Below are 19,091 nucleotides of genomic sequence, written 5' to 3' on the forward strand. Positions count from 1 at the left end.
TTCTATTATACCAGTTCTGTTCTAGTTCATATAAAAGATAAGATGATGGTTGCCAGGCACACAATTGATTTCATGATCCATTGCTTGCACCTGTAGTTTGACAAACACCACCCTTCACTGTCCCTCTCTTGGACTGGGCTCCTGGTCCATGTTAGCATCATGCCAGGAGCTTCATTGTTGTTCCAGATTCTCACGGCAGCCCTGCAAGACTAACCCCATTTTCCAGTAAGGGAACGAGTCTGAGGAGATTAATAACTTACCCTGAATCTAATACCTAATAAGTAGTAGAAGCAGAACTTAAAGTTATCAGATTCCAAATTTATTTTTTTCAATAAATGTTTGTTGAACTGAATAATGTTCTAATCAGATATTTTCCCCATTTTTCTCTACCATCCCACTCAAAGGGATTCATTCACCAAACCATAACAAAAGTGAATAAGTATAGAGCAAAGCTGAAAAATACTACTCCTACAGCTATGCCCCTCATTTGGACAGTATCAGTTTAGAAATGAGTTTATTCACTTATGAGTCATGGGCTAACAAGTGTCAGGGGAAGATACTCAAAACCTTACCCCTCCCCAGCCAAGAGCCCTTTCTCAGTACAATGTCTTGCTGGCTGCGGAGGTGGAGAAAATCTGTTGGTTTGGTTACTTGAAGTTACTTGTCTAAGTGCAGAAAGCTTACATCCCTCTTCCCCCAAATGAGTAAGAAGCATGTTGCTTGTGTCTCAGCATCCCGATTTAGGGAACCTAGGAAGCTAAGTACAGACTCTGCAAAGAGTGTCTCGGTGTTGCTTCTTTGAGTTGCCCCCTCTTAGATGAGCCAGGCCCACCTCATCTTCCCTGACTCCCTGTGGTCCTGGGAGCAGCAGCGGACTTCCAGGGATGTCTCTCTTTCTCTCTCCCAGGTTCATCCCTGTCACTCTTGACCCCACCATGAGCAGGTCAGAATTGGGGGGAGATGTGATAGCAGCAAGGACCTGCATAGCAACCAGAGGCGGGGGGGTGGTGGCATAGACCATCCGTCCTGGAGTCCTGCGGGGAACGTCCAAGAACAAATACTGTAGGCATAAGCAGGTACTCCTTAATTTGTGCTCAGAATTTCAGGAACAAACAAAAAATGAAAGTACTTCCTAGATAATTTCCTTAAACAGAACAGATAGCTGAAGTGTATGCGTCCTTTGTGCTCAGGAGCTTAAGTAGTTATGTATGTTCTCCAGAAAGAACACTAAGGTGTGGTTATATTCTGGGAGTAGCTTGCTTATCTGGAAGGATCTGGAAAAATGGATTTCAGAACTTCTTTGAATGATTTTCTACACCTAGAGCCCCTTATCCTATTGGCACAAAGAAAATGTTTTTCTTGAAGAGGGATTCCATACAAATTCAGTATTTATGACTGCAGCCCAATGGTTGGCACAGATAAACAGCCATCATCTTTACCATGATTAAACAGATTCATTTTTTATATTTAATAGATTTTTTTTTAAATCAAAGCAAAAGCTAAGTACTTTTTAAACAGCCCACTGTGCACTTTTGATATTTTCATTCCTTGAGTTTTCTTCGCTAGGTTGAAGAAGGTGAACCAGAGCTGTCTCTCTAAGAGCTCTCCCTGATTGCTTGGTTTTCTTTCCCTTTTTTTCTTGTTGAGAACAAAACTCAAAGAGAGGAGGTGGCTATGCTGTTCCTAGTAAAGAAACACAACTGGGTTCTAGCCCAGTGCAGTTGGCCCTTTGTTTCTGACACTGAAGTCATCATTAAATCCCTTGGAACTGCTCCCTGGGAGCCCCTGAAAGAGGATTTTACAGGATTTAAATCCTTTTTCCTTTGTTGGTGAACAATGTCCTTTTCTTCTAAATATGGATAATGATGGGTGTATTCAGAGGCTACAGGATTTAAAAAAAAGAAAAATAAGAAAACCAAGATTTAAAGTGACTTCAGATGATTCTCTTATTCTTGAAACAGGGAGATGAGCTGCCCTTTTAAGAAAGGTCATCAGATTAGAAATGAGAACATAGCTCTTAAGACTGAAGGAAACACAGCAGTAGCTATTCTTGATATACTTAAGCAGAGGTCAGTTTCCTGATTTGGGACTGAAATGATTAGGGTGAAGATTGTGCTTTATCTGCCTCATTTGTAACCACTTGTATGGCTTTTGGTCTTGGCCCTGGGTCATTTTAAGTGTCAGAAGTTTTGTGGGTGGGGCTTCTTTGTAAGATAGTGACAGTCTTGTGTTGCAGCAGCATATACAGAAGGTCCCATAAGACTGAAGTTTAGTCTTGCAGTTGTGTTGAAGGATTATCAATTTACTACTCTAAATGCTCTGATTCAGGGTGGCTATTTTTCGGTCACATGCCTAATATGAACTTGTTATGTGCTAGTAATAAAGGAAAAACTTACTCCTGAATACGGTACAAAGGATTAAATTAAAAAGTATCAACTTTGAACATGATGAAAAATAGTTTTGAAACTAATGCTCCATTTAAAATATTACATTGAAAAACAGTATTTGTTTCCCTGAGTCTGCTGTGCCAGCTGACTCTTATTAAATGAGGTTTAATTGTGAACCTTCAGAAAAAATATATGTGGGCCAATAAATTTAGTGTATATTTACAATGAAGATTGTATGTTCTACCATAAATCTCTTTTTACAATACTTATTGATAAGATTAGTTTACTAACTTCATTGCTTGGAGGTGGGTACTGTAAATAATAATATCTATCAGAAATGATTATTAATTTGACCCTTATCTGCCCTTGAAATATGTGTCTCCTGTGAGGACTTTTAGTACCTTTTGAACTTAATACAGTGGTTTCTAGTTTGGCAAGCGATGAAAGTAAACGAATAGAAACCAAAATGAACACTGTGCATAAAACACATTGACATATTAAAATAGACCTTGTTCACAAATTGCCTGCTGGCTTTAAAGAAAAACATAGCTTCAATCAGTTAATGTTATAATAAGTCATTCTTTTATTTCAAATTTTTATTGAAATTTTACTCATTTTGAAATATATATTTGGCATGTCATAACCGAGAAATTTACTGAACTTTGTTCTTCCATTTAATACTGCTAAATAAATACTTGTAATTGCCCAATATGTCCTTTTAAGACTGACAGGGGACCCTTATTGCAATGGGCAGTAATTAAACTTAAGTTTTTTTTTCTTTTTATGACAATCACCAGTGGTTTCTTGATAATTAGCAGAACCTCCCTAAGGCCTACAGAATGTCTGAGGTCTCTCAACATGAAGCAGCTGCAGGCATCTGTCAGAGGCTCAGAAGTGAGAGACTCCTCTCTCTGCAAAGAATCTCACTTTAGTCCCCTAGTTCTTGGAGAGCTTCATCCTCTTCAGGCAGTTTCCTAAAGAGAAGAAGATGAGGGAGGTGACAATAGAAAGAGGCCCTGATTATGAAATAGGTGATTAAGAAAAGAATTTAAGTGGGGTCCTTGTGCCTGTTCTCTTGAACCACCGAGACCACTGTTCCCAAAGGTGCTAATCAGATTGTGAGCCCTTTCATTGCTCAAGGAAGGACTAAAAGGTCTGTCATTTAAAAACAAAGCTTTTTTTTTTTTTTTTTTTTTTTTTTTGTAGATTAGCTCAGGCAACTCCTCTATAGAGTGTACTTTGAAAACCAGGTTGACACTTCAAGCCTTACACCTCATACAGGATGTGAATTTGCTCTATGAGAGGGACCTGAAGCGAAAAACGTTCAGGTCACATAAGCCATGATGGGCAGTGAAACGTTCCCATCGTTGTTTTAAGCAGAGACCTTGTCTCACTTCCCCCAGTTGGACTCAAAGCTGGTTCATTAACCTAGGCTCTTTCAGGCCCTTTAGCTCCTCAGACACCAGTCCTTGAAGAGTCTCTTATTTGGGGACCCAGAGTAGAATCCAGGTTTAGAGCCTTGGGGGGAAGGTGGAGGAGAGTCGGAGGAGAGGGAGGAATACTGGGGAGCAGCCTCCCCTCTCCTGGCCACGATGTTTGTGTAAACCTCATGGAAACAGCTACAGGAAGAGAAATTGCCCGCATGTTGGAATCTTAGAGTTGATAATTACAAAGAATAAAAATTTTTGTATAAAAATCTGCAGTGGAATGATGGTTATTCCTCTGACAAGGAACTCTTACCAGTGCTTAGATGGTTGTTTAGTCTTTGATCCTGAACTCGAGAGTTTTAAGGGAGACCTTAAATTTCGATCTCGGGACTTTTCAGTAATCATTTTGAAATGTTATATGAGAGAGTGACTTTTAACGCTTGGAGGCATATCAGCCACTTAATCAACTTTGTGCACATAATGCTCCTTTTATCTTTTTTAATTTTGGATTTTGCTTTGAGATATGTCTTTTTTTGTTGGCACACCATGTGTCTTCTGCGTCCATTTCTTTCTCACCAGACTTAAAACTAAGGCAATAGGGAAAGAAGATATGGGAAGCTCTCTTCTTTATTCTTCTTCATGACTGGAGAAAAAGAAATGTCTCTCTTCTTCATCTTTCTTCTCAGGCTTTTGTGACGTGAGGAGGCACAGTCCAGCCCCCAGGCCAGGCGGGATTGGAGGCTGGTGATTCCCTGCAGCAGTTCCCGGGCACGTGTGGGAGAATGAGATCCCCTCTTGTTCCCATGTGTGTGCATCCCCTTGTTCTACCCCTTTCACTGAAAGGAGCCAGTTGGGCCCTTCTCCGCTGCCCATACTCTTGTGGCCTGGCTTACTAGAGCCTTCCAGAAGGAAACTTAAATGGCCTACATGAACTTCTGTCCAGATTCTCTCCTGAAGCCCAGAAGTAGGCATATGTTTACAGAATACTTTGCTTGTGGCTCCCTCTGAAGCAGATGAGGAGGAAAAGCTATTTAAATTAAAATAATGTTATTGTGCACATCACGGTGGGTTTCAGGTTATCCTGGCCCTGCAGTTAGTAATGATGTTCTGTGAGGTGTGTAATCCTGGTGCACAAGTGAGAGCTCGTGGGGATCAGCTGATGCAGAATCAGAGGCGATGTCTCCATGAACAGAGGTGCTGCAGGTCCCAGTAGTTGATATTCTCTTTGCACATGTGGAGATGTCCCCATTCACACGTGTGAAGAGATTCTCTATCCCAGAAGGCTGTTTTACCAACAGAGAAAATAGCCTTTTTTATTCTTCCATGCAAACGTGAAAAAATCCAACAATTTTGCTTTCAGGCACAAACCTCAACTAATCATGCTCTTGGTATTTCCCAGTATCACACCAGGATTGACAATTAATTTATCCAGCTCTCTTGATGTAAAGTTCCTCCAATAATTATATCCTCATCTTTTTGTTTGAGCAGATATTACCAGTAAGACATTTTTTTAAGAAATCAAACCTTCCTTTATCATCTTCAGTTTCTTCTTAAGATAACACCCTTCAGTACTGTCTTTTGTTAGTGTTCAGTGGTCTGGAAGATATTTTGGCCTATCCTTTGTACAGTGGAAAATTAATTTAGAGATACTGTTTTGTACACAAGCATTTGCCACCTTATTATTAATGATTATAGTGAATTTTGCTTTTTTTTGTATTTTAATTCTGTTCTGTAAGCTTTTGAACAAAATGAAGAGAGGTTAAGGTAATGATATTCCCTATTTTGTGGCATCTAGGAACCTGTTTTATTCACTGCAACAATGAGGAAAAATCTGGATCCCTTTAATGAGCATAAGGATGAGGAGCTGTGGAATGCCTTAGAAGAGGTAATGTGCTAAATGTAATTAACTTGTTAGAATCAGTATATGTGTATGTACATTCATAACATTGCAAGTAATTAAGGGGAGCTTATCGGTTTTAACTGAGTTTGCCTCCTAGGAGAACATTGATGACCCGGGTACATGTGTAAGTTACAATGTGTATATTACTGGGGATGAAAACCAACAATGTGATGACTCATGTTTCTATGTTAGCTTTCTCCCTAGAACCCAAAGCAACTAGATACATTATCTTGTCCCTAGCAGAGCACTAAACTAGGTGTTAAAATTACGGGTTCAAATTCTACTAATGACCTAGTGAATTAATTACCCTAATTACCCTGCAACATTCATTTTATTCCTCTGGTCTTAGGGAGCATCTACTAAGTGGAGACCATAATAGTTTTCATTATTAACTGAAAGACAAATGAAATCATCCCAATAAAATGCTGTGAATTTTCATAAGAAAGTGTTTATAAAGGTAAATTATGCAGCTGGAATGTGATAATAATGTTCATTGGAAGTCGTGTCATTTTAATGCTGCAAAGTGAATGCAGGTAACAGAACCCTGGATGTTTTGCTAAGTTTTTATAGTAATAGGTTCATTTCTAGAGGATGTTCTATGATTTGTGTAGTGTTTTTCTTTGGACCACTTCTTTGAATTTCCTTACCCTTACATGAAAAGGATTTTGACTGTTCAGGTACTGCTTGTTTGTATATTTTAATACTAATTGTTTTGTGTATTTCCCCTAGTTCTGAAAATTGATTCTGAGTTAATGATAGCAGAAACTCTATCTAGACCTCTAAACCATAGAAAGACTTTTTTTTAATGCTCATTTTTATTTATTTATTTTTAAGAACTTTTACTGAGATACAGTTGACATACAATAAACTGCATATATTTAAAGTACACAATTTGGTATTTTTTTTCTTATGAGAAATGTATATATGGCAATCCCAATCACCCAATTCCTTCTCCCCTCAATCCTCCCCACTTGGTGTCCATATGTTTGTTCTCTACATCTGTGTCTATTTCTGCCTTACAAACCAGTTAATTTTTACCATTTTTCTATATTCTGCATATATGTGTTAATATATGACATTTGTTTTTCTCTTTCTGACTCACTTCACTCTGTATGACAGTCTCTAGGTCCATCCATGTCTCTACAAATGTCCCAACTTCATTCCTTTTTACAGCTGAGTAATATTCCATTGTATATATGTACCACATCTTCTTTATCCATTCATCTTTCGATGGACATTTAGGTTGTTTCCACGTCCTGCCTATTGTAAACGGTGCTGCAATGAACAAAGGAGTGCATGTGCCTTTTTGCATTATGGTGTTCTCTGGGTATATGCCCAGGAGTGGGACTGCTGGGTCATATGCTAACTCTGTTTTTAGTTTTTCAAGGAACCTCCATACTGTTCTCCATAGTGGCTGTATCAATTTACATTCCCACCAACAGTGCAAGAGGGTTCCCTTCTCTCCACACCCTCTCCAGCATTTCCTATTTGTCAATTTTCTGATGATGCCCATTCTCACCAGTGTGAGGTGATACCTCATTGTAGTTTTGATTTGCGTTTCTCTAATAATTAGTGATGTTGAGCAGCTTTTCATGTGCCTCTTGGCCATCCGTATGTCTTCTTTGGAGAAATGCCTATTTAGGTCTTCTGCTCGTTTTTTCATTGGGTTGTTTGTTTTTTTGATAATGAGCTGGATGAACTATTTTTATATTTTGGACGGTTAATCCTTTGTCTGTTGAGTCATTTGCAAATATTTTCTCCCATTCTGAGGGTTGTCTTTTCATCTTGCTTATGGTTTCCTTTGCTATGCAGAAGCTTTGAAGTTTCATTAGGTCCCACTTATTTTTGTTTTTATTTCCATTACTCTAGGGGGTGGATCAAAAAAGATCTTGCTGTGATTTATGTTGAAGAGTGTTCTTCCTATGTTTTCCTCGAGGACAAAGACAGACTTTTAATTCCTCAGAGCACCTGGCTCAGTCTTTTAAAAATGCAGCAGTTAATAATAAGTACTAAATGCTTGATTAATCTCTTCATTTCAGAGGTGTGGTTTATTTCTTTAAAAAAAAATTGTGGTTTTTTTTTTTCTTGTTGTTGTTTTGCACAAGTCCCATGACCAATTGTTCACATTGTTGCTGTTTTGAATTGGTGCATTTTGTCATTTACTGTCACTCTTCCAGAGATAGCTCTGAGATCTTTAATATATATAGATGAACTTTGGCTGTGAGCAAGCAGATTTGGAGGCCTGACAATTTCCTGCCAGTAATTCTAGTTTCTGAAGGCATGTCGGCACTGAGTTTGTACAGACCTACGATGCTTTCCAGCAACTGTGAGGATTTTATTTTCCTAAAGCAGATCGATTGCTTCACCTTCTTTTACTTGAGGAGCAGTGCACCTCTGATTTCATTTAAGATTGTGAGTCTTTCTATAGTGAAATTCTAGAAGAGAAGAGGTGGGGAGAGCAGTTAACCTTCAAATATGAAGAAAAATGGGATGATCCACTGCTCTTAAACTCATAGGGTAAGTTTAATGGCGAAATTGTCACACACTTAAAAAAACTGGAAACACTGGTACCTTGTTTTCCTGTTTGTTTCCAAACTTGAGAACTCTCTTCACAGATCCTCAGGTAGTAAAATCATTCTAGAATTTTAGAACACATTGTTCCATGGACAGAGAAGAAACGCTACTTTGGAGACAAATTCTGTTAAAAACTATCTTAGAACTTGGTTCTAACTTATACTTAATTCATTTGTAGGAGCCAGGATTGAAGTAAAATTAGTAGCCTCTCAAATCTATAAACGATGAGATGGTAGAAGTGGCACATGATACTAAGATCTACCTTTATTGAAACTACATTTGGAACTTTCTGTAAAAACCAATGTGTTTATTTCACAAAATGAGATGTGTGGTTTCTGTGTATTCCTTTTAGAATTGACACTGTTACTTTAGTGATATCTCTTAGTGAGAAATCATCCCATCATTGTGTTTCTCTAGGAATTGATTATGACTTTTGTGTGTTTTTCAGTGAAGGATTTGGTATCCTTATTTTTGGAATATCTACCAAATCTTTCATTGAAAAACATACACAGGTCATGAAGAAATAGTTCCTAGAGAAACAGAGTAAGAGATGAAACCAACCCCGGTCATTGGTTTATAAATGATGCCAAACTAATAATATGAACCAAAACTCACAGACTTGGCCTGAGCCTGAGTAAGAGGGCACCACTGTTTAACTTCAATTAAAAGGAAAAGATGCTTTTCTGACTCTCCTCCTCCCTTAGCTGAGATGGACATTCAGAAGGGAGAGAGTCATATGGATACTGTCTGTCTCATTTGGTTATTTTTCAAGATATTCTGAAAATATGTTTTTCATATACTGAAAAATAGCCAGCCTGCTGTAAACTGAAGAAAGTTCATAGAAATTAATCTGAATGGGGCCCCTAAAAGGCAAGTGCAGTTCTACAAATATAAATTACTGAAGATGAAGTAACTGAAAAGATGAAGATAACTGAAGATGAAACACTTTATCATTCAAAGGTTAAAGATCACAGTAGATAAAACTCTGGAAATGAATCAGTGCTATATTGCTTCTGTTAAAAAAAAACAAAATAAAAACAAAACAGCTTAGATACTGGGATAAACAATTGAGTATGGTAAGTCTTGTGAAAAATGTGAAGAAATCCTCCAGTTATGTTCAACGTTGATATTATCTCTGCTAGGACCCAAGTATGTCTCCTCATACAGGAAACCAAGATACAGAAATCTGGGCATCAACAGCCTGTGCATCAGAAATCCTGTGATTCAGTCCTTGCTTTGGCAACAGGTCTCATTTCCATCTCCCTGGGTCTTGTATTTAGGTGAATGGGCTCTCCCTTTACTTCATTTAATGTTGGCTCTGCTCTAGGAAAAGCTCTTCCCCATCTGTTGATTGCATTTTATGGTCTCTTTCCAGCCCACACCAGCATTTCATTTTGAAAAGTAAGAAGGTTCCACAAAATGTGGAAACCATCTGACATCTATGCTGACCTCCCGTGAGGGGTGCTGGCACCTGGCTGGTAGATACATGACACACAGTAGGTTAGTTTGAGAATGTTTGTGATGGAAATGGGGTGTTTTATAAGTTCAGTTTGTTATTTTCAGTTTTGTTGTAGTTTATTATTTTCCCAAGCTCAAAAACAATCTGAAGCATTTTATAGTGGGATGTATAGTTTGTTTTTTTTTAAATTGGGGTACAGTTGCTTTACAATGTTGTGTTAGTTTCTGGTGTACAATGAAGTGAATCAGCTATACGTATACATATATCCCCTCCCTCTTGGTATCGTCCCCCCTTCCCTGCCATCCAACCCATCTAGGTCACTACACAGCACCGAGCTGAGCTCCCTGCACTATGCAGCAGGTTCCCACTATCTATTTTACACATGGCAGTGCACATACGTCAAGCCCAGTCTCCCAGTTCATCCCACACCACCCCCTGCTGTGTCCATACGTGCATTCTCTATGTCTGTGTCTCTATTCCTGCTTTGCAAATAGGTTCATCTGTACTATTTTTCTAGATTCTACATATATGCGTTAATATATGATATTTGCTTTACTCTTTCTGACTTATTTCACTCTGTAGGACAGTCTCTAGGTCCAACCACGTGTCTTCAAATGGCACAATTTCATTCTTTTTCATGGCTGAGTAATATTTCATTGTGTATATGTACCACATCTTCTTTATCCATTCCTCTGTTGATGGACTTTTAGGTTGCTTCCTTGTCTTGGCTGTTGTAAATAGTGCTGCAGTGAACATTGGAGTGCATGTAACTTTTTGAATTATGGTTTTCTCTGGGTATATACCCAGGTGGAATTGCTGGGACATATGGTAGTTCTATTTTTAGTTTTTTAAGGAACCTCCATACTGTTCTCCATAGTGGCTGTACCAATTTATATTCCTTCCAACAGTGTGGGAGGGTTCCCTTTTCTCCACACGCTCTCCGCATTTATTGTTTGCAGATTCTTTGATGATGGCCATTCTGACGGGTGTGAGATGGTACCTCATTGTAGTTTTGATATGCATTTCTCTCAAAATTAGCAACGCTCAACATTTTTTCATGTGCCTGTTGACCATCTGTATGTCTTCTTTGGATAAATGCCTGTTTAGGGCTCCTGCCCATTTTTTTGATTGGGTTCTTTGTCTTTTAATATTGAGCTATGTGAGCTGTTTGTATATTTTGGAGACAAATCCCTTGTCGGTTGCTTCATTTGCAAATATATTCTCCCATTCTGAGGGTTGTCTTTTCTTCTTGTTTATGGTTTCCTTTGCTGTGCAAAAGTTTTTAAGTTTCATTAGGTCCCATTAGTTCATTTTTGTTTTTATTTTCATTACTCTAGGAGGTGCATCAAGAAAGATCTTGCTGCGATTTATGTCAGAGTGTTCTGCCTTTGTTTTCCTCTAAGAGCTTTATAGAGTCCGGCCTTACATTTATGTCTTTAATCCACTTTGAGTTTATTTTTGTGTATGGTGTTAGGGAGTGTTCTAATTTCATTCTTTTACATGTCCAGTTTCCCAGCACCACTTATTGAAGAGACTGTTTTTTCTCCATTGTATATTCTTCTTTTATATTTATTTACTTATTTGTTTGGGGCTGGGTCTTAGTTGCACCAAGCAGGCTCCTTAGTTGCAACTCGCTTGCACCTTAGTTGTGACTCCAGGGCTCCTAGTTGTGGCATGCAAACTCTTATTTGCAGCATACATTCCCTGACCAGGGATCAAACCAAGGCCCACTACATTAGGAGTGCAGAGTCTTACCCACTGTGCCACCAAGGAAGTCCCTCCATTGTATAATCTTGCCCCCTTTGTCATAAATTAGGTGAGCATAGATCTGTGGGTTTATCTCTGAGCTTTCTTTCCTGTTCCATTGATCTATATTTCTGTTTTTGTGCCAGTACCTACTGTCTTGATGATTGTAGTTTTGTAGTATAGTCCAAAGTCAGAGAGCCTGCTTCCTCCAGCTCTGTTTTTCTTTCTCAATATTGCTCTGGCTATACAGGGTCCTTTGTGTTTCCATACAAATTATACAATTCTTTGTTCTAATTCTGTGGAAAATTCCATTGGTAATTTAACAGGTATTGCTTTGAATCTGTAGATTGCTTTGGGTAGTATAGTCATTTTCACAATATTGATTCTTCCAATCCAAGAACATGGAGTATCTCTCCATCTGTTTTTGTCATCTTGATTTCTTTCTTCAGTGTCTTATACTTCTCTGAGTACAGGTCTTTTGCCTCTTTGGATAGGTTTATACCTAGGTATTTTAATCTTTCTTTCCGACCTTTCATTGTTAGTATATAGGAATGCAAGAGATTTTTGTGTGTTAATTTTGTATCCTGCAACTTTACCAAATTTATTGATTAGCTCTAGTAGTTCTCTAGTGGTATCTTTAGGATTTTCTATGTAGAGTATCATGTCATCTGCAAATGGTGACAATTTTACTTCTTCTTTTCCAATGTGTATTCCTTTTATTTCTTTTTCTTCTCTGATGTTGTAGCTAGGACTTCCAAAACTATGTTGAATAATAGTGGTGACAGTGGGCATCCTTGTCTTGTTCCTGATCTTAAAGGAAATGCTTTCAGTTTTTCACCATTGAGAGTAAAGTTTGCTGTGGGTTTGTTGTATATAGCCTTTATTATGCTGAGATAGGTTCCCTCTGTGCCCACTTTCTGGAGAGTTTTTATCATGAATGGGTGTGGAATTTTGTCAAAAGCTTTTTCTGCATGTATTGAGATGATCATATTGTTTTTATTCTTTAGTTTGTTAATATGGTGTATCAGGTTGATTGATTTGCATATATTGAAGAATCCTTGCATCCCTGGGATAAATCCCACTTGTTCATGGTGTATGATCATTTTAACATGTTGTTGGATTCTATATGCTAGTATTTTGTTGAGGATTTTTCTATGTTTATCTGTGATATTGGTCTGTAATTTTCTTTTTTGTGATATCTTTTTCTGGTTTTGTTATCAGGGTGATGGTGGCCTCATAAAATGAACTTGGGAGTTTGAGAAGGATGGGTGTTAGCTCTTCTTTAAGTGATTGTTAGAATTCACCTGTGAAGCTCTCTAATCCTGGGCATTTGTTTGTTGAAAGGTTTTTAAATGCTATTTCAGTGTCATTACTTGTGATTGGTCTGTTCATATGTTCTGTTTCTTCCTGGTTCATTCTTGGAAGTTTGTACCTTTCTACGAATTTGTCCATTTCTTTCAGGTTGTCCATTTTATTGTCATATAGTTGTTTGTAGTAGTCACTCATGACCCTTTGTATTTGTGTGTTTTCCACTGTAACTTCTCCTTTTTCATTTCTAATTTCATTGATTTGAGTCTTCTCCCTTTTCTTGATGAGTCTGGCTGAAGGTTTATCAATGCTGTTTAACTTCTCAAAGAACCAACTTTTAGTTTCATTGATTTTTGCTGTTGTTTTCTTCTTTTCTATTTTATATATTTATGCTAGGATTTTTATGAACTCTTCTACTAATATTGTGTTTTGTTTGTTCATCTTTCTCTAGTTGCTTTAGTGTAAGGTTAGGTTGTTTATTTGAGATTTTTCTTGTTTCTTGATCTAGGATTGACTGGCCATAAATTTCCCTCTTAAGACTGCTTTTGTTGCATCCCATAGATTTGGAGTCATTGTGTTTTCATTGTCATTTTTTTCTACATATGTTTTGATTTCCTCTTTGATTTCTTCAGTGATCTCTTGGTTATTTAGTAGCATATTGTTTAGCTTCCATGTGCTTTTGTTTTTTAGGGGTTTTTTCCTGTACTTGATTTCTAATCTCATAGTGTTGTGGTCAAAATGATGCTTGATATGATTTCAATTTTCTTAAATTTACTGAGGCCTGATTTGTGACCCAAGATATGATCTATCCTGGAGAATGTTCCATGTGCACCTGAGAAGAAAGTGTCTTCTGTTGTTTTCAGATGGAATGTTCTATAAATGTCAATTAAGTTTATCTAGTCTATCATGTCATTTAAAGCTTGTGTGTCCTTATTTATTTTCTGTTTGGATGATCTGTCCTTTGGTGTAACTGAGGTGTTAAAGTCCCCCACTATTATTGTGTTACTATCAGTTTCCTCTTTTATGGCTGTTAACATTTCCCTCATGTTTTGAAGTGTTCACATGTTGGTACATATATATTTAGAATTACTATGTTTTCTTCTTAAATTGATCCCTTTATCATTACATAGTGTCCTTCCTTGTCTCTTGTAGCAGTCTTTACTTTAAAGCCTAGTGTATCTGATAGGACTATTGCTACTCCAGCTTTCTTTTGATTTCCATTTGCATAGAATATCTTTTTGCATCCCTTCACTTTCAGTCTGTATGTGTCTCTAGGTCTGAAGTGGATCTCTTGTAGACAGCATGTATATAGGTCTTGCTTTTGTATGCATTCAGCCAGTCTATGTCTTTTGGTTGTAACATTTCACCAATTTATATTTAAGGTAATTATTGATATGTATGTTCCTATTATCATTTTCTTCATTGTTTTGGGTTTATTTTTGTATGTCTTCTTCTTCTTCTTCTCTTGTGTTTCCTGCCTAGAGAAGTTCCTGTAGCTTTTATTGTACAGCTGGTTTGGTGATTCTGAATTCTCTTAGCTTTTCCTTGTCTGTAAAGGTTTTTATTTCTCCATCAAATCTGAATGAAATGCTTGCTGAGTAGAGTAATCTTGGTTGTAGGTTTTTGCCTTTCATTACTTTACATATATCGTGCTAATCCCTTCTGGCCTGCAGAGTTTCTGCTGAAAAAGTAGCTGATAACCTTATGGGTATTCCCTTGTATGTTACTTTTTGCTTTTCCCTTGCTGCTTTTAATATTTTTTCTTTGAATTTAATTTTTGTTAGTTTGATTAATATGTGTCTTGGTGTATTTTTCCTTGGGTTTATCCTGTATGGGACTCTCTGTGCTTCTTGGACTTGGGTGGCTATTTCCTTTCCCATGTTAGGGAAGTTTTTGACTAGATTCTCTTCAGATATTTTCTCAGACCCTTTCTCTTCTTCTTCTTCATCTGGGACCCCTATAATTTGAATGTTGGTGCATTTAATGTTGTTCCAGAGGTCTCTGAGACTGTCCTCATTTCTTTTCATTCATTTCTCTTACTCCTTGGCAGTTATTTCCACCATCTTCCAGCTCACTTATTCATTCTTCTGCCTCAGTTATTCAGCTATCCATTCCTTCTAGTGTATTTTTCATTTCAGTTATTGTGTTGTTCATCACTGTTTATTCTTTAGTTCGTCTAGGTCCTTGTTAAAGATTTCTTGTACTTTCTCAATCTGTGCCTCCATTCTATTTCTGATATTTTGGATCATCTTTACTGTCATTAATCTGAATTATTTTTCAGACAGGTTGCCTATTTCCTCTTTATTTATTTGGTCTTGTAGGTTTTTACCTTGCTCCTTCATTTGTAACATAATTTTTTGTCATCTCATTTTTACTGATGAGTGTGGTTGTGTTCCTGTTTTGCTGGTTGTTTGGCCTGAGGCGTCAAGCACTGAAGTTTGCAGGCATTTGGGTGGGGCTGTGTCTAGGTGCTGAGATGTAGACCTCCGGGAGAGTTCACACTGATTAATATTCCCTGGGACCTGAAATTCTCTGTTAGTCCAGTGGTTTGGACTCTGTGCTCCCACCACAGGAGCTCAGGCCCAACCCCTGGCCTGGGATCCAAGATCCTGTAAGCTGGGTGGTACAGCAAAGGAAAAAGAAACAAACAAACCAAAAAAGCAACAAACAAAAAAGAGCAGAACAATAACAATGAGTAAAAAATAAGATATAATTTAAAAAATAAAAAATATATTAGATAAAATAGCAATAAAAGTAAAAAAACAACAAAACAGAAGCACAACAGCAATAATAATTATAATTATAATCATAATCATAATAAAATGAAAAGTTCCCTGGTGCCTCCTCTATCAGTGTCCTTGCCCCCATGGTGAGCTACAGCCTCCCCCCACCTCACCAATATGTCTACAAGACCTGCAGGTACGTCTCTGAACCCACTGAGTCAGCCCCAACTTTGCATGTGCTCCTCTCACCAGCATCTGTTCCTGGAGCTCGCCCAAAGCACACATAGGGCAGCTGGGGGACAGGCCTTCACAGGCATGCCTGCAGGGGCTGGCACAGCTGGAAGAGGGGGTGGTACTCGGCCCACCTGCACCCATGTGGCCAGAGGAGGCCCTGTCAGAGTTGGTGCTCAGGCTGCCAGGACCTTCACAGCCAGAGGAGGCTTAGGCAGAGGCAGGGCTTGGGCCCAGGATCTGCATGCTGGAAAAGCCCTTACTGTGTGGGGGTGAGGAGGGGTGGCTCAGGCCTGGGGACCCACATGGCCGGAGGGGGCTCCCAGGGGTGGGGTTCAGGCCCGGGACCTCAGTAGGCTTGCCAGGCCAAGTAGACGGGGGTGACACTGGCCACATTCCCCTCGAATTCCCCAATCCCCTGAAGGTGAGTGGACTCCTCCAAGCATGGGAGCCTCTCCCTTCCCCCAACCTCCTCTTAGGGGCAGCAGTCCCTTCCCGTCTGCACTTTCTTCCCTCCCTCCTTCACACCCATGTCCTACCTGGTCACACAAGGATTCCTCTCATCCCCTTAGGTGTGAGTGATCTAACTGTGAGGAGAAGTGAACTCTACGTCCTCCTACTCGGCCATCTTCACTCTGCCCCCTGGGATGTATAGTTTTGAATAGTGTTATTTGCTCCATTTTCCTTAAGTTATAATTTTAAAGTGTTTTCTACAGTTTAAAGTATGATGTGATGGTATCTTGGGACCAGTTAATTGTTATAAGGAATATATTTCTTTTACAAGGATATTTAATAAGAAAATAGTATTATATATAAATTATCAATCTATATGGATTTATTTTCTAATTTATAAGAACAGATATGTCACAAATGAGAGTTACTTGTGGCTTTATTCATACAGCCAGAAAACATCTTTTGAGAGCTGTTTAGACAGACATTGTTAGAGATTCTGGGGCTATTACAATCATCAAAAGAGACAAGGTCTCTACCCTTTTGGAGCTTATATTGTTATGGAGAAGATGAAAAACAAGCCAGTGTTTATGTAACAAAGTCCCAGTGCTGATACATGTAAAGGAGAAAGATAAAGCAGAACATGGAGAGAGGCCAGCTGACAGCATTATTAATAATGGGCAATTGATCTCTTTGTATCAAGTACTGTTGTAAATTCTACCCTCACTGGCTCAGGTTATACTCTAACAGTGTTAGGAGGTAGACACCTTTATTATTACAGTATTGTAGTCTTATTTAGAGGTTAGGAAGCTAAGATAGATTACGTTCAGGAGGTTGCCCAATTGGCAGGCCAGGCAAGGCCCCAATTGTTTTCTTTTTAATTTTCAAATCATAGGAACGTGGAAGGAATAGTATGATGAAGACACCTAGATTCACCAGTTGTTAATACTTTTCCATATTTGCTTTTTCTTCTACAATCTGTATGTTGCTGAACTGTTTGAAAGTAAGTTGCAGAAATTTTCATTAAGACTTGCAAGTCATCCTAAATATGTAAACATGTACCTTTTAAGAACAAGAAAATTCTCCTATGTATCATTATACTGTTATCTGACTGAAGAAATTTATAGTAATATTACACTATTATCTAATATGAATATGTTCTCAGCATCTCCAGTTGTAACTCCTAGGTATTATTGTCTACTGCCTCTAATGTCTTTCTTCCATTCTATTACTTAATTATAACTTAATTATATGATTACACTACAGAGGGCCTTCATATTCATATCATTCTCATAACCATCCTGATTCATAAATGAAGAGAAGCATCCTAGAAAATAATATTTTCTGGAAAACATTTTCACCTCACTGACTTTATTCCTCATCAGGTATATATGGACAACCTGAAGGAAAGTCAAAAACCAGATTAGTGATGAGATGTCATCTGAGTCAGGGGCAAGTGTGACATTATTTCTTCAAAGTTAGGGCATCAGGTTTAAGAAAGACCAGTTTACATATACAAGGATTACCAAAGTCAACTCAGAAGGAAAAGCGAGAAAAGCCTTGCCACAGTCACACTTTTGATCAGTCCCATCATATCATGAATATGTTGCATGGAAAGAATACTCAGTAAGTCCTCTTCCTTGTGGTGGAGGGGGTGGTGACTACACTGACATCTTCCATTTTGTAATTTTTATAATTTTCAGTACAACCGCTTGCATCACAATCCAAACCTTACACTTCAGATTTTGTGTACCTTTAATGCTATCACCAAATATCAATACCATATTTAATCCTAACTCAGAATTCCTGTCTCTCTGGATTGGACTCCATCAGGAGCACAGTTCAGGATCACATTCATAGAAATGCTACAGCATTCAGGATCCCTGAAAACGTTGCCTATTCACCATTGGCATTTTGTTATTTGACTTTGTAATTCTGTGTCCCCTGCTTATTGGCCATGACTCATCAATATGTTAGTTTCTTAACTTGAAGCATATTTACTTTTTGTTCTTTAACTTCAAGTATAGCCTGAGTTTTGTTCTTGCTTTATAATATTTTTCCAAAACGAATGTTCACTGAATTGACCCCTGCTACCACAATGTAATTTCAGATTACCTTTGGCAGTTAAAAATTTGTTTGTCTGTTTGTTTTTTAATCTTGTGATTACAGTTCTATGAAGATAGATTAATATAACCATAAACACCACCTATACCCATAGTGTGGGGGAAATAAGATGTTATGTTGCGTCCTGTTTTTCCTGAGTTTTTATTCACTGCAAAACATTTATGACATTGAAGAAAATGCACTTGACTGGTCCGGTAGTTATAGGATTAAATTTAGGAAAGAAAAGCCAAAATAGGGTCCAGGTTTACTAATGTGTGAGGTACAGTTTGCCCTGTTTGAATTTGTTGTTCTTTTTGACTTTTTTGAAATCTTTAGATCTTCCAAAATGGTAAAATGCTGATAAGGTTATATCTTTAGAGAACCATACTTCCTGCAATAATTAAATTTTTTTTTCTCTTTAGTATACCACTCATATGCAGAATGTACCATGGGAAACTTGACTCAACCATGAAGATCCTTTTAACTTTTCTGTTTAGACCACATTGAGAGAAATAGCTTCATTTTTTGAGAGAATTCCTTAACAATCCCAAGGTGGGGTTCCTGGTAGATGTCAGGTGGCAAGGATGGGGGACACTTAGATCTTTCTGTCCTGAGTTGACTCCACCATTGTTACCAAATCAGGTCTGACTGCTTGCCAATCAAAAATCAATATTTGAGAGAGAGACAAATGTTGGTAGAAAGGAAAGTTGCTTTTAATCTGAATGCTGGCAATCTGGGGAGATGGTGGACTCAGTGTCCCCCAAAACCACCTCTGAAGATTCT

General features: G+C 38.1%; 1 protein-coding gene across 1 annotated transcript in view; it reads left to right on the plus strand.

The window, feature by feature from the left end:
- The window catches only part of LOC130835857 (ATP-binding cassette sub-family C member 4-like), a 148,323-nt gene that overhangs the window by 107,815 nt on the left and 21,417 nt on the right, over positions 1-19,091 (plus strand). The window contains exon 27 of the mRNA XM_057707725.1: positions 5,610-5,699. Coding sequence (XP_057563708.1) covers positions 5,610-5,699 — 90 coding nt within the window. The remainder of the gene's footprint in view (positions 1-5,609; positions 5,700-19,091) is intronic.

The sequence above is a fragment of the Hippopotamus amphibius genome, chromosome 14, assembly GCF_030028045.1.
Source record: "Hippopotamus amphibius kiboko isolate mHipAmp2 chromosome 14, mHipAmp2.hap2, whole genome shotgun sequence".
NCBI classification, from domain to species: Eukaryota; Metazoa; Chordata; class Mammalia; order Artiodactyla; family Hippopotamidae; genus Hippopotamus; species Hippopotamus amphibius.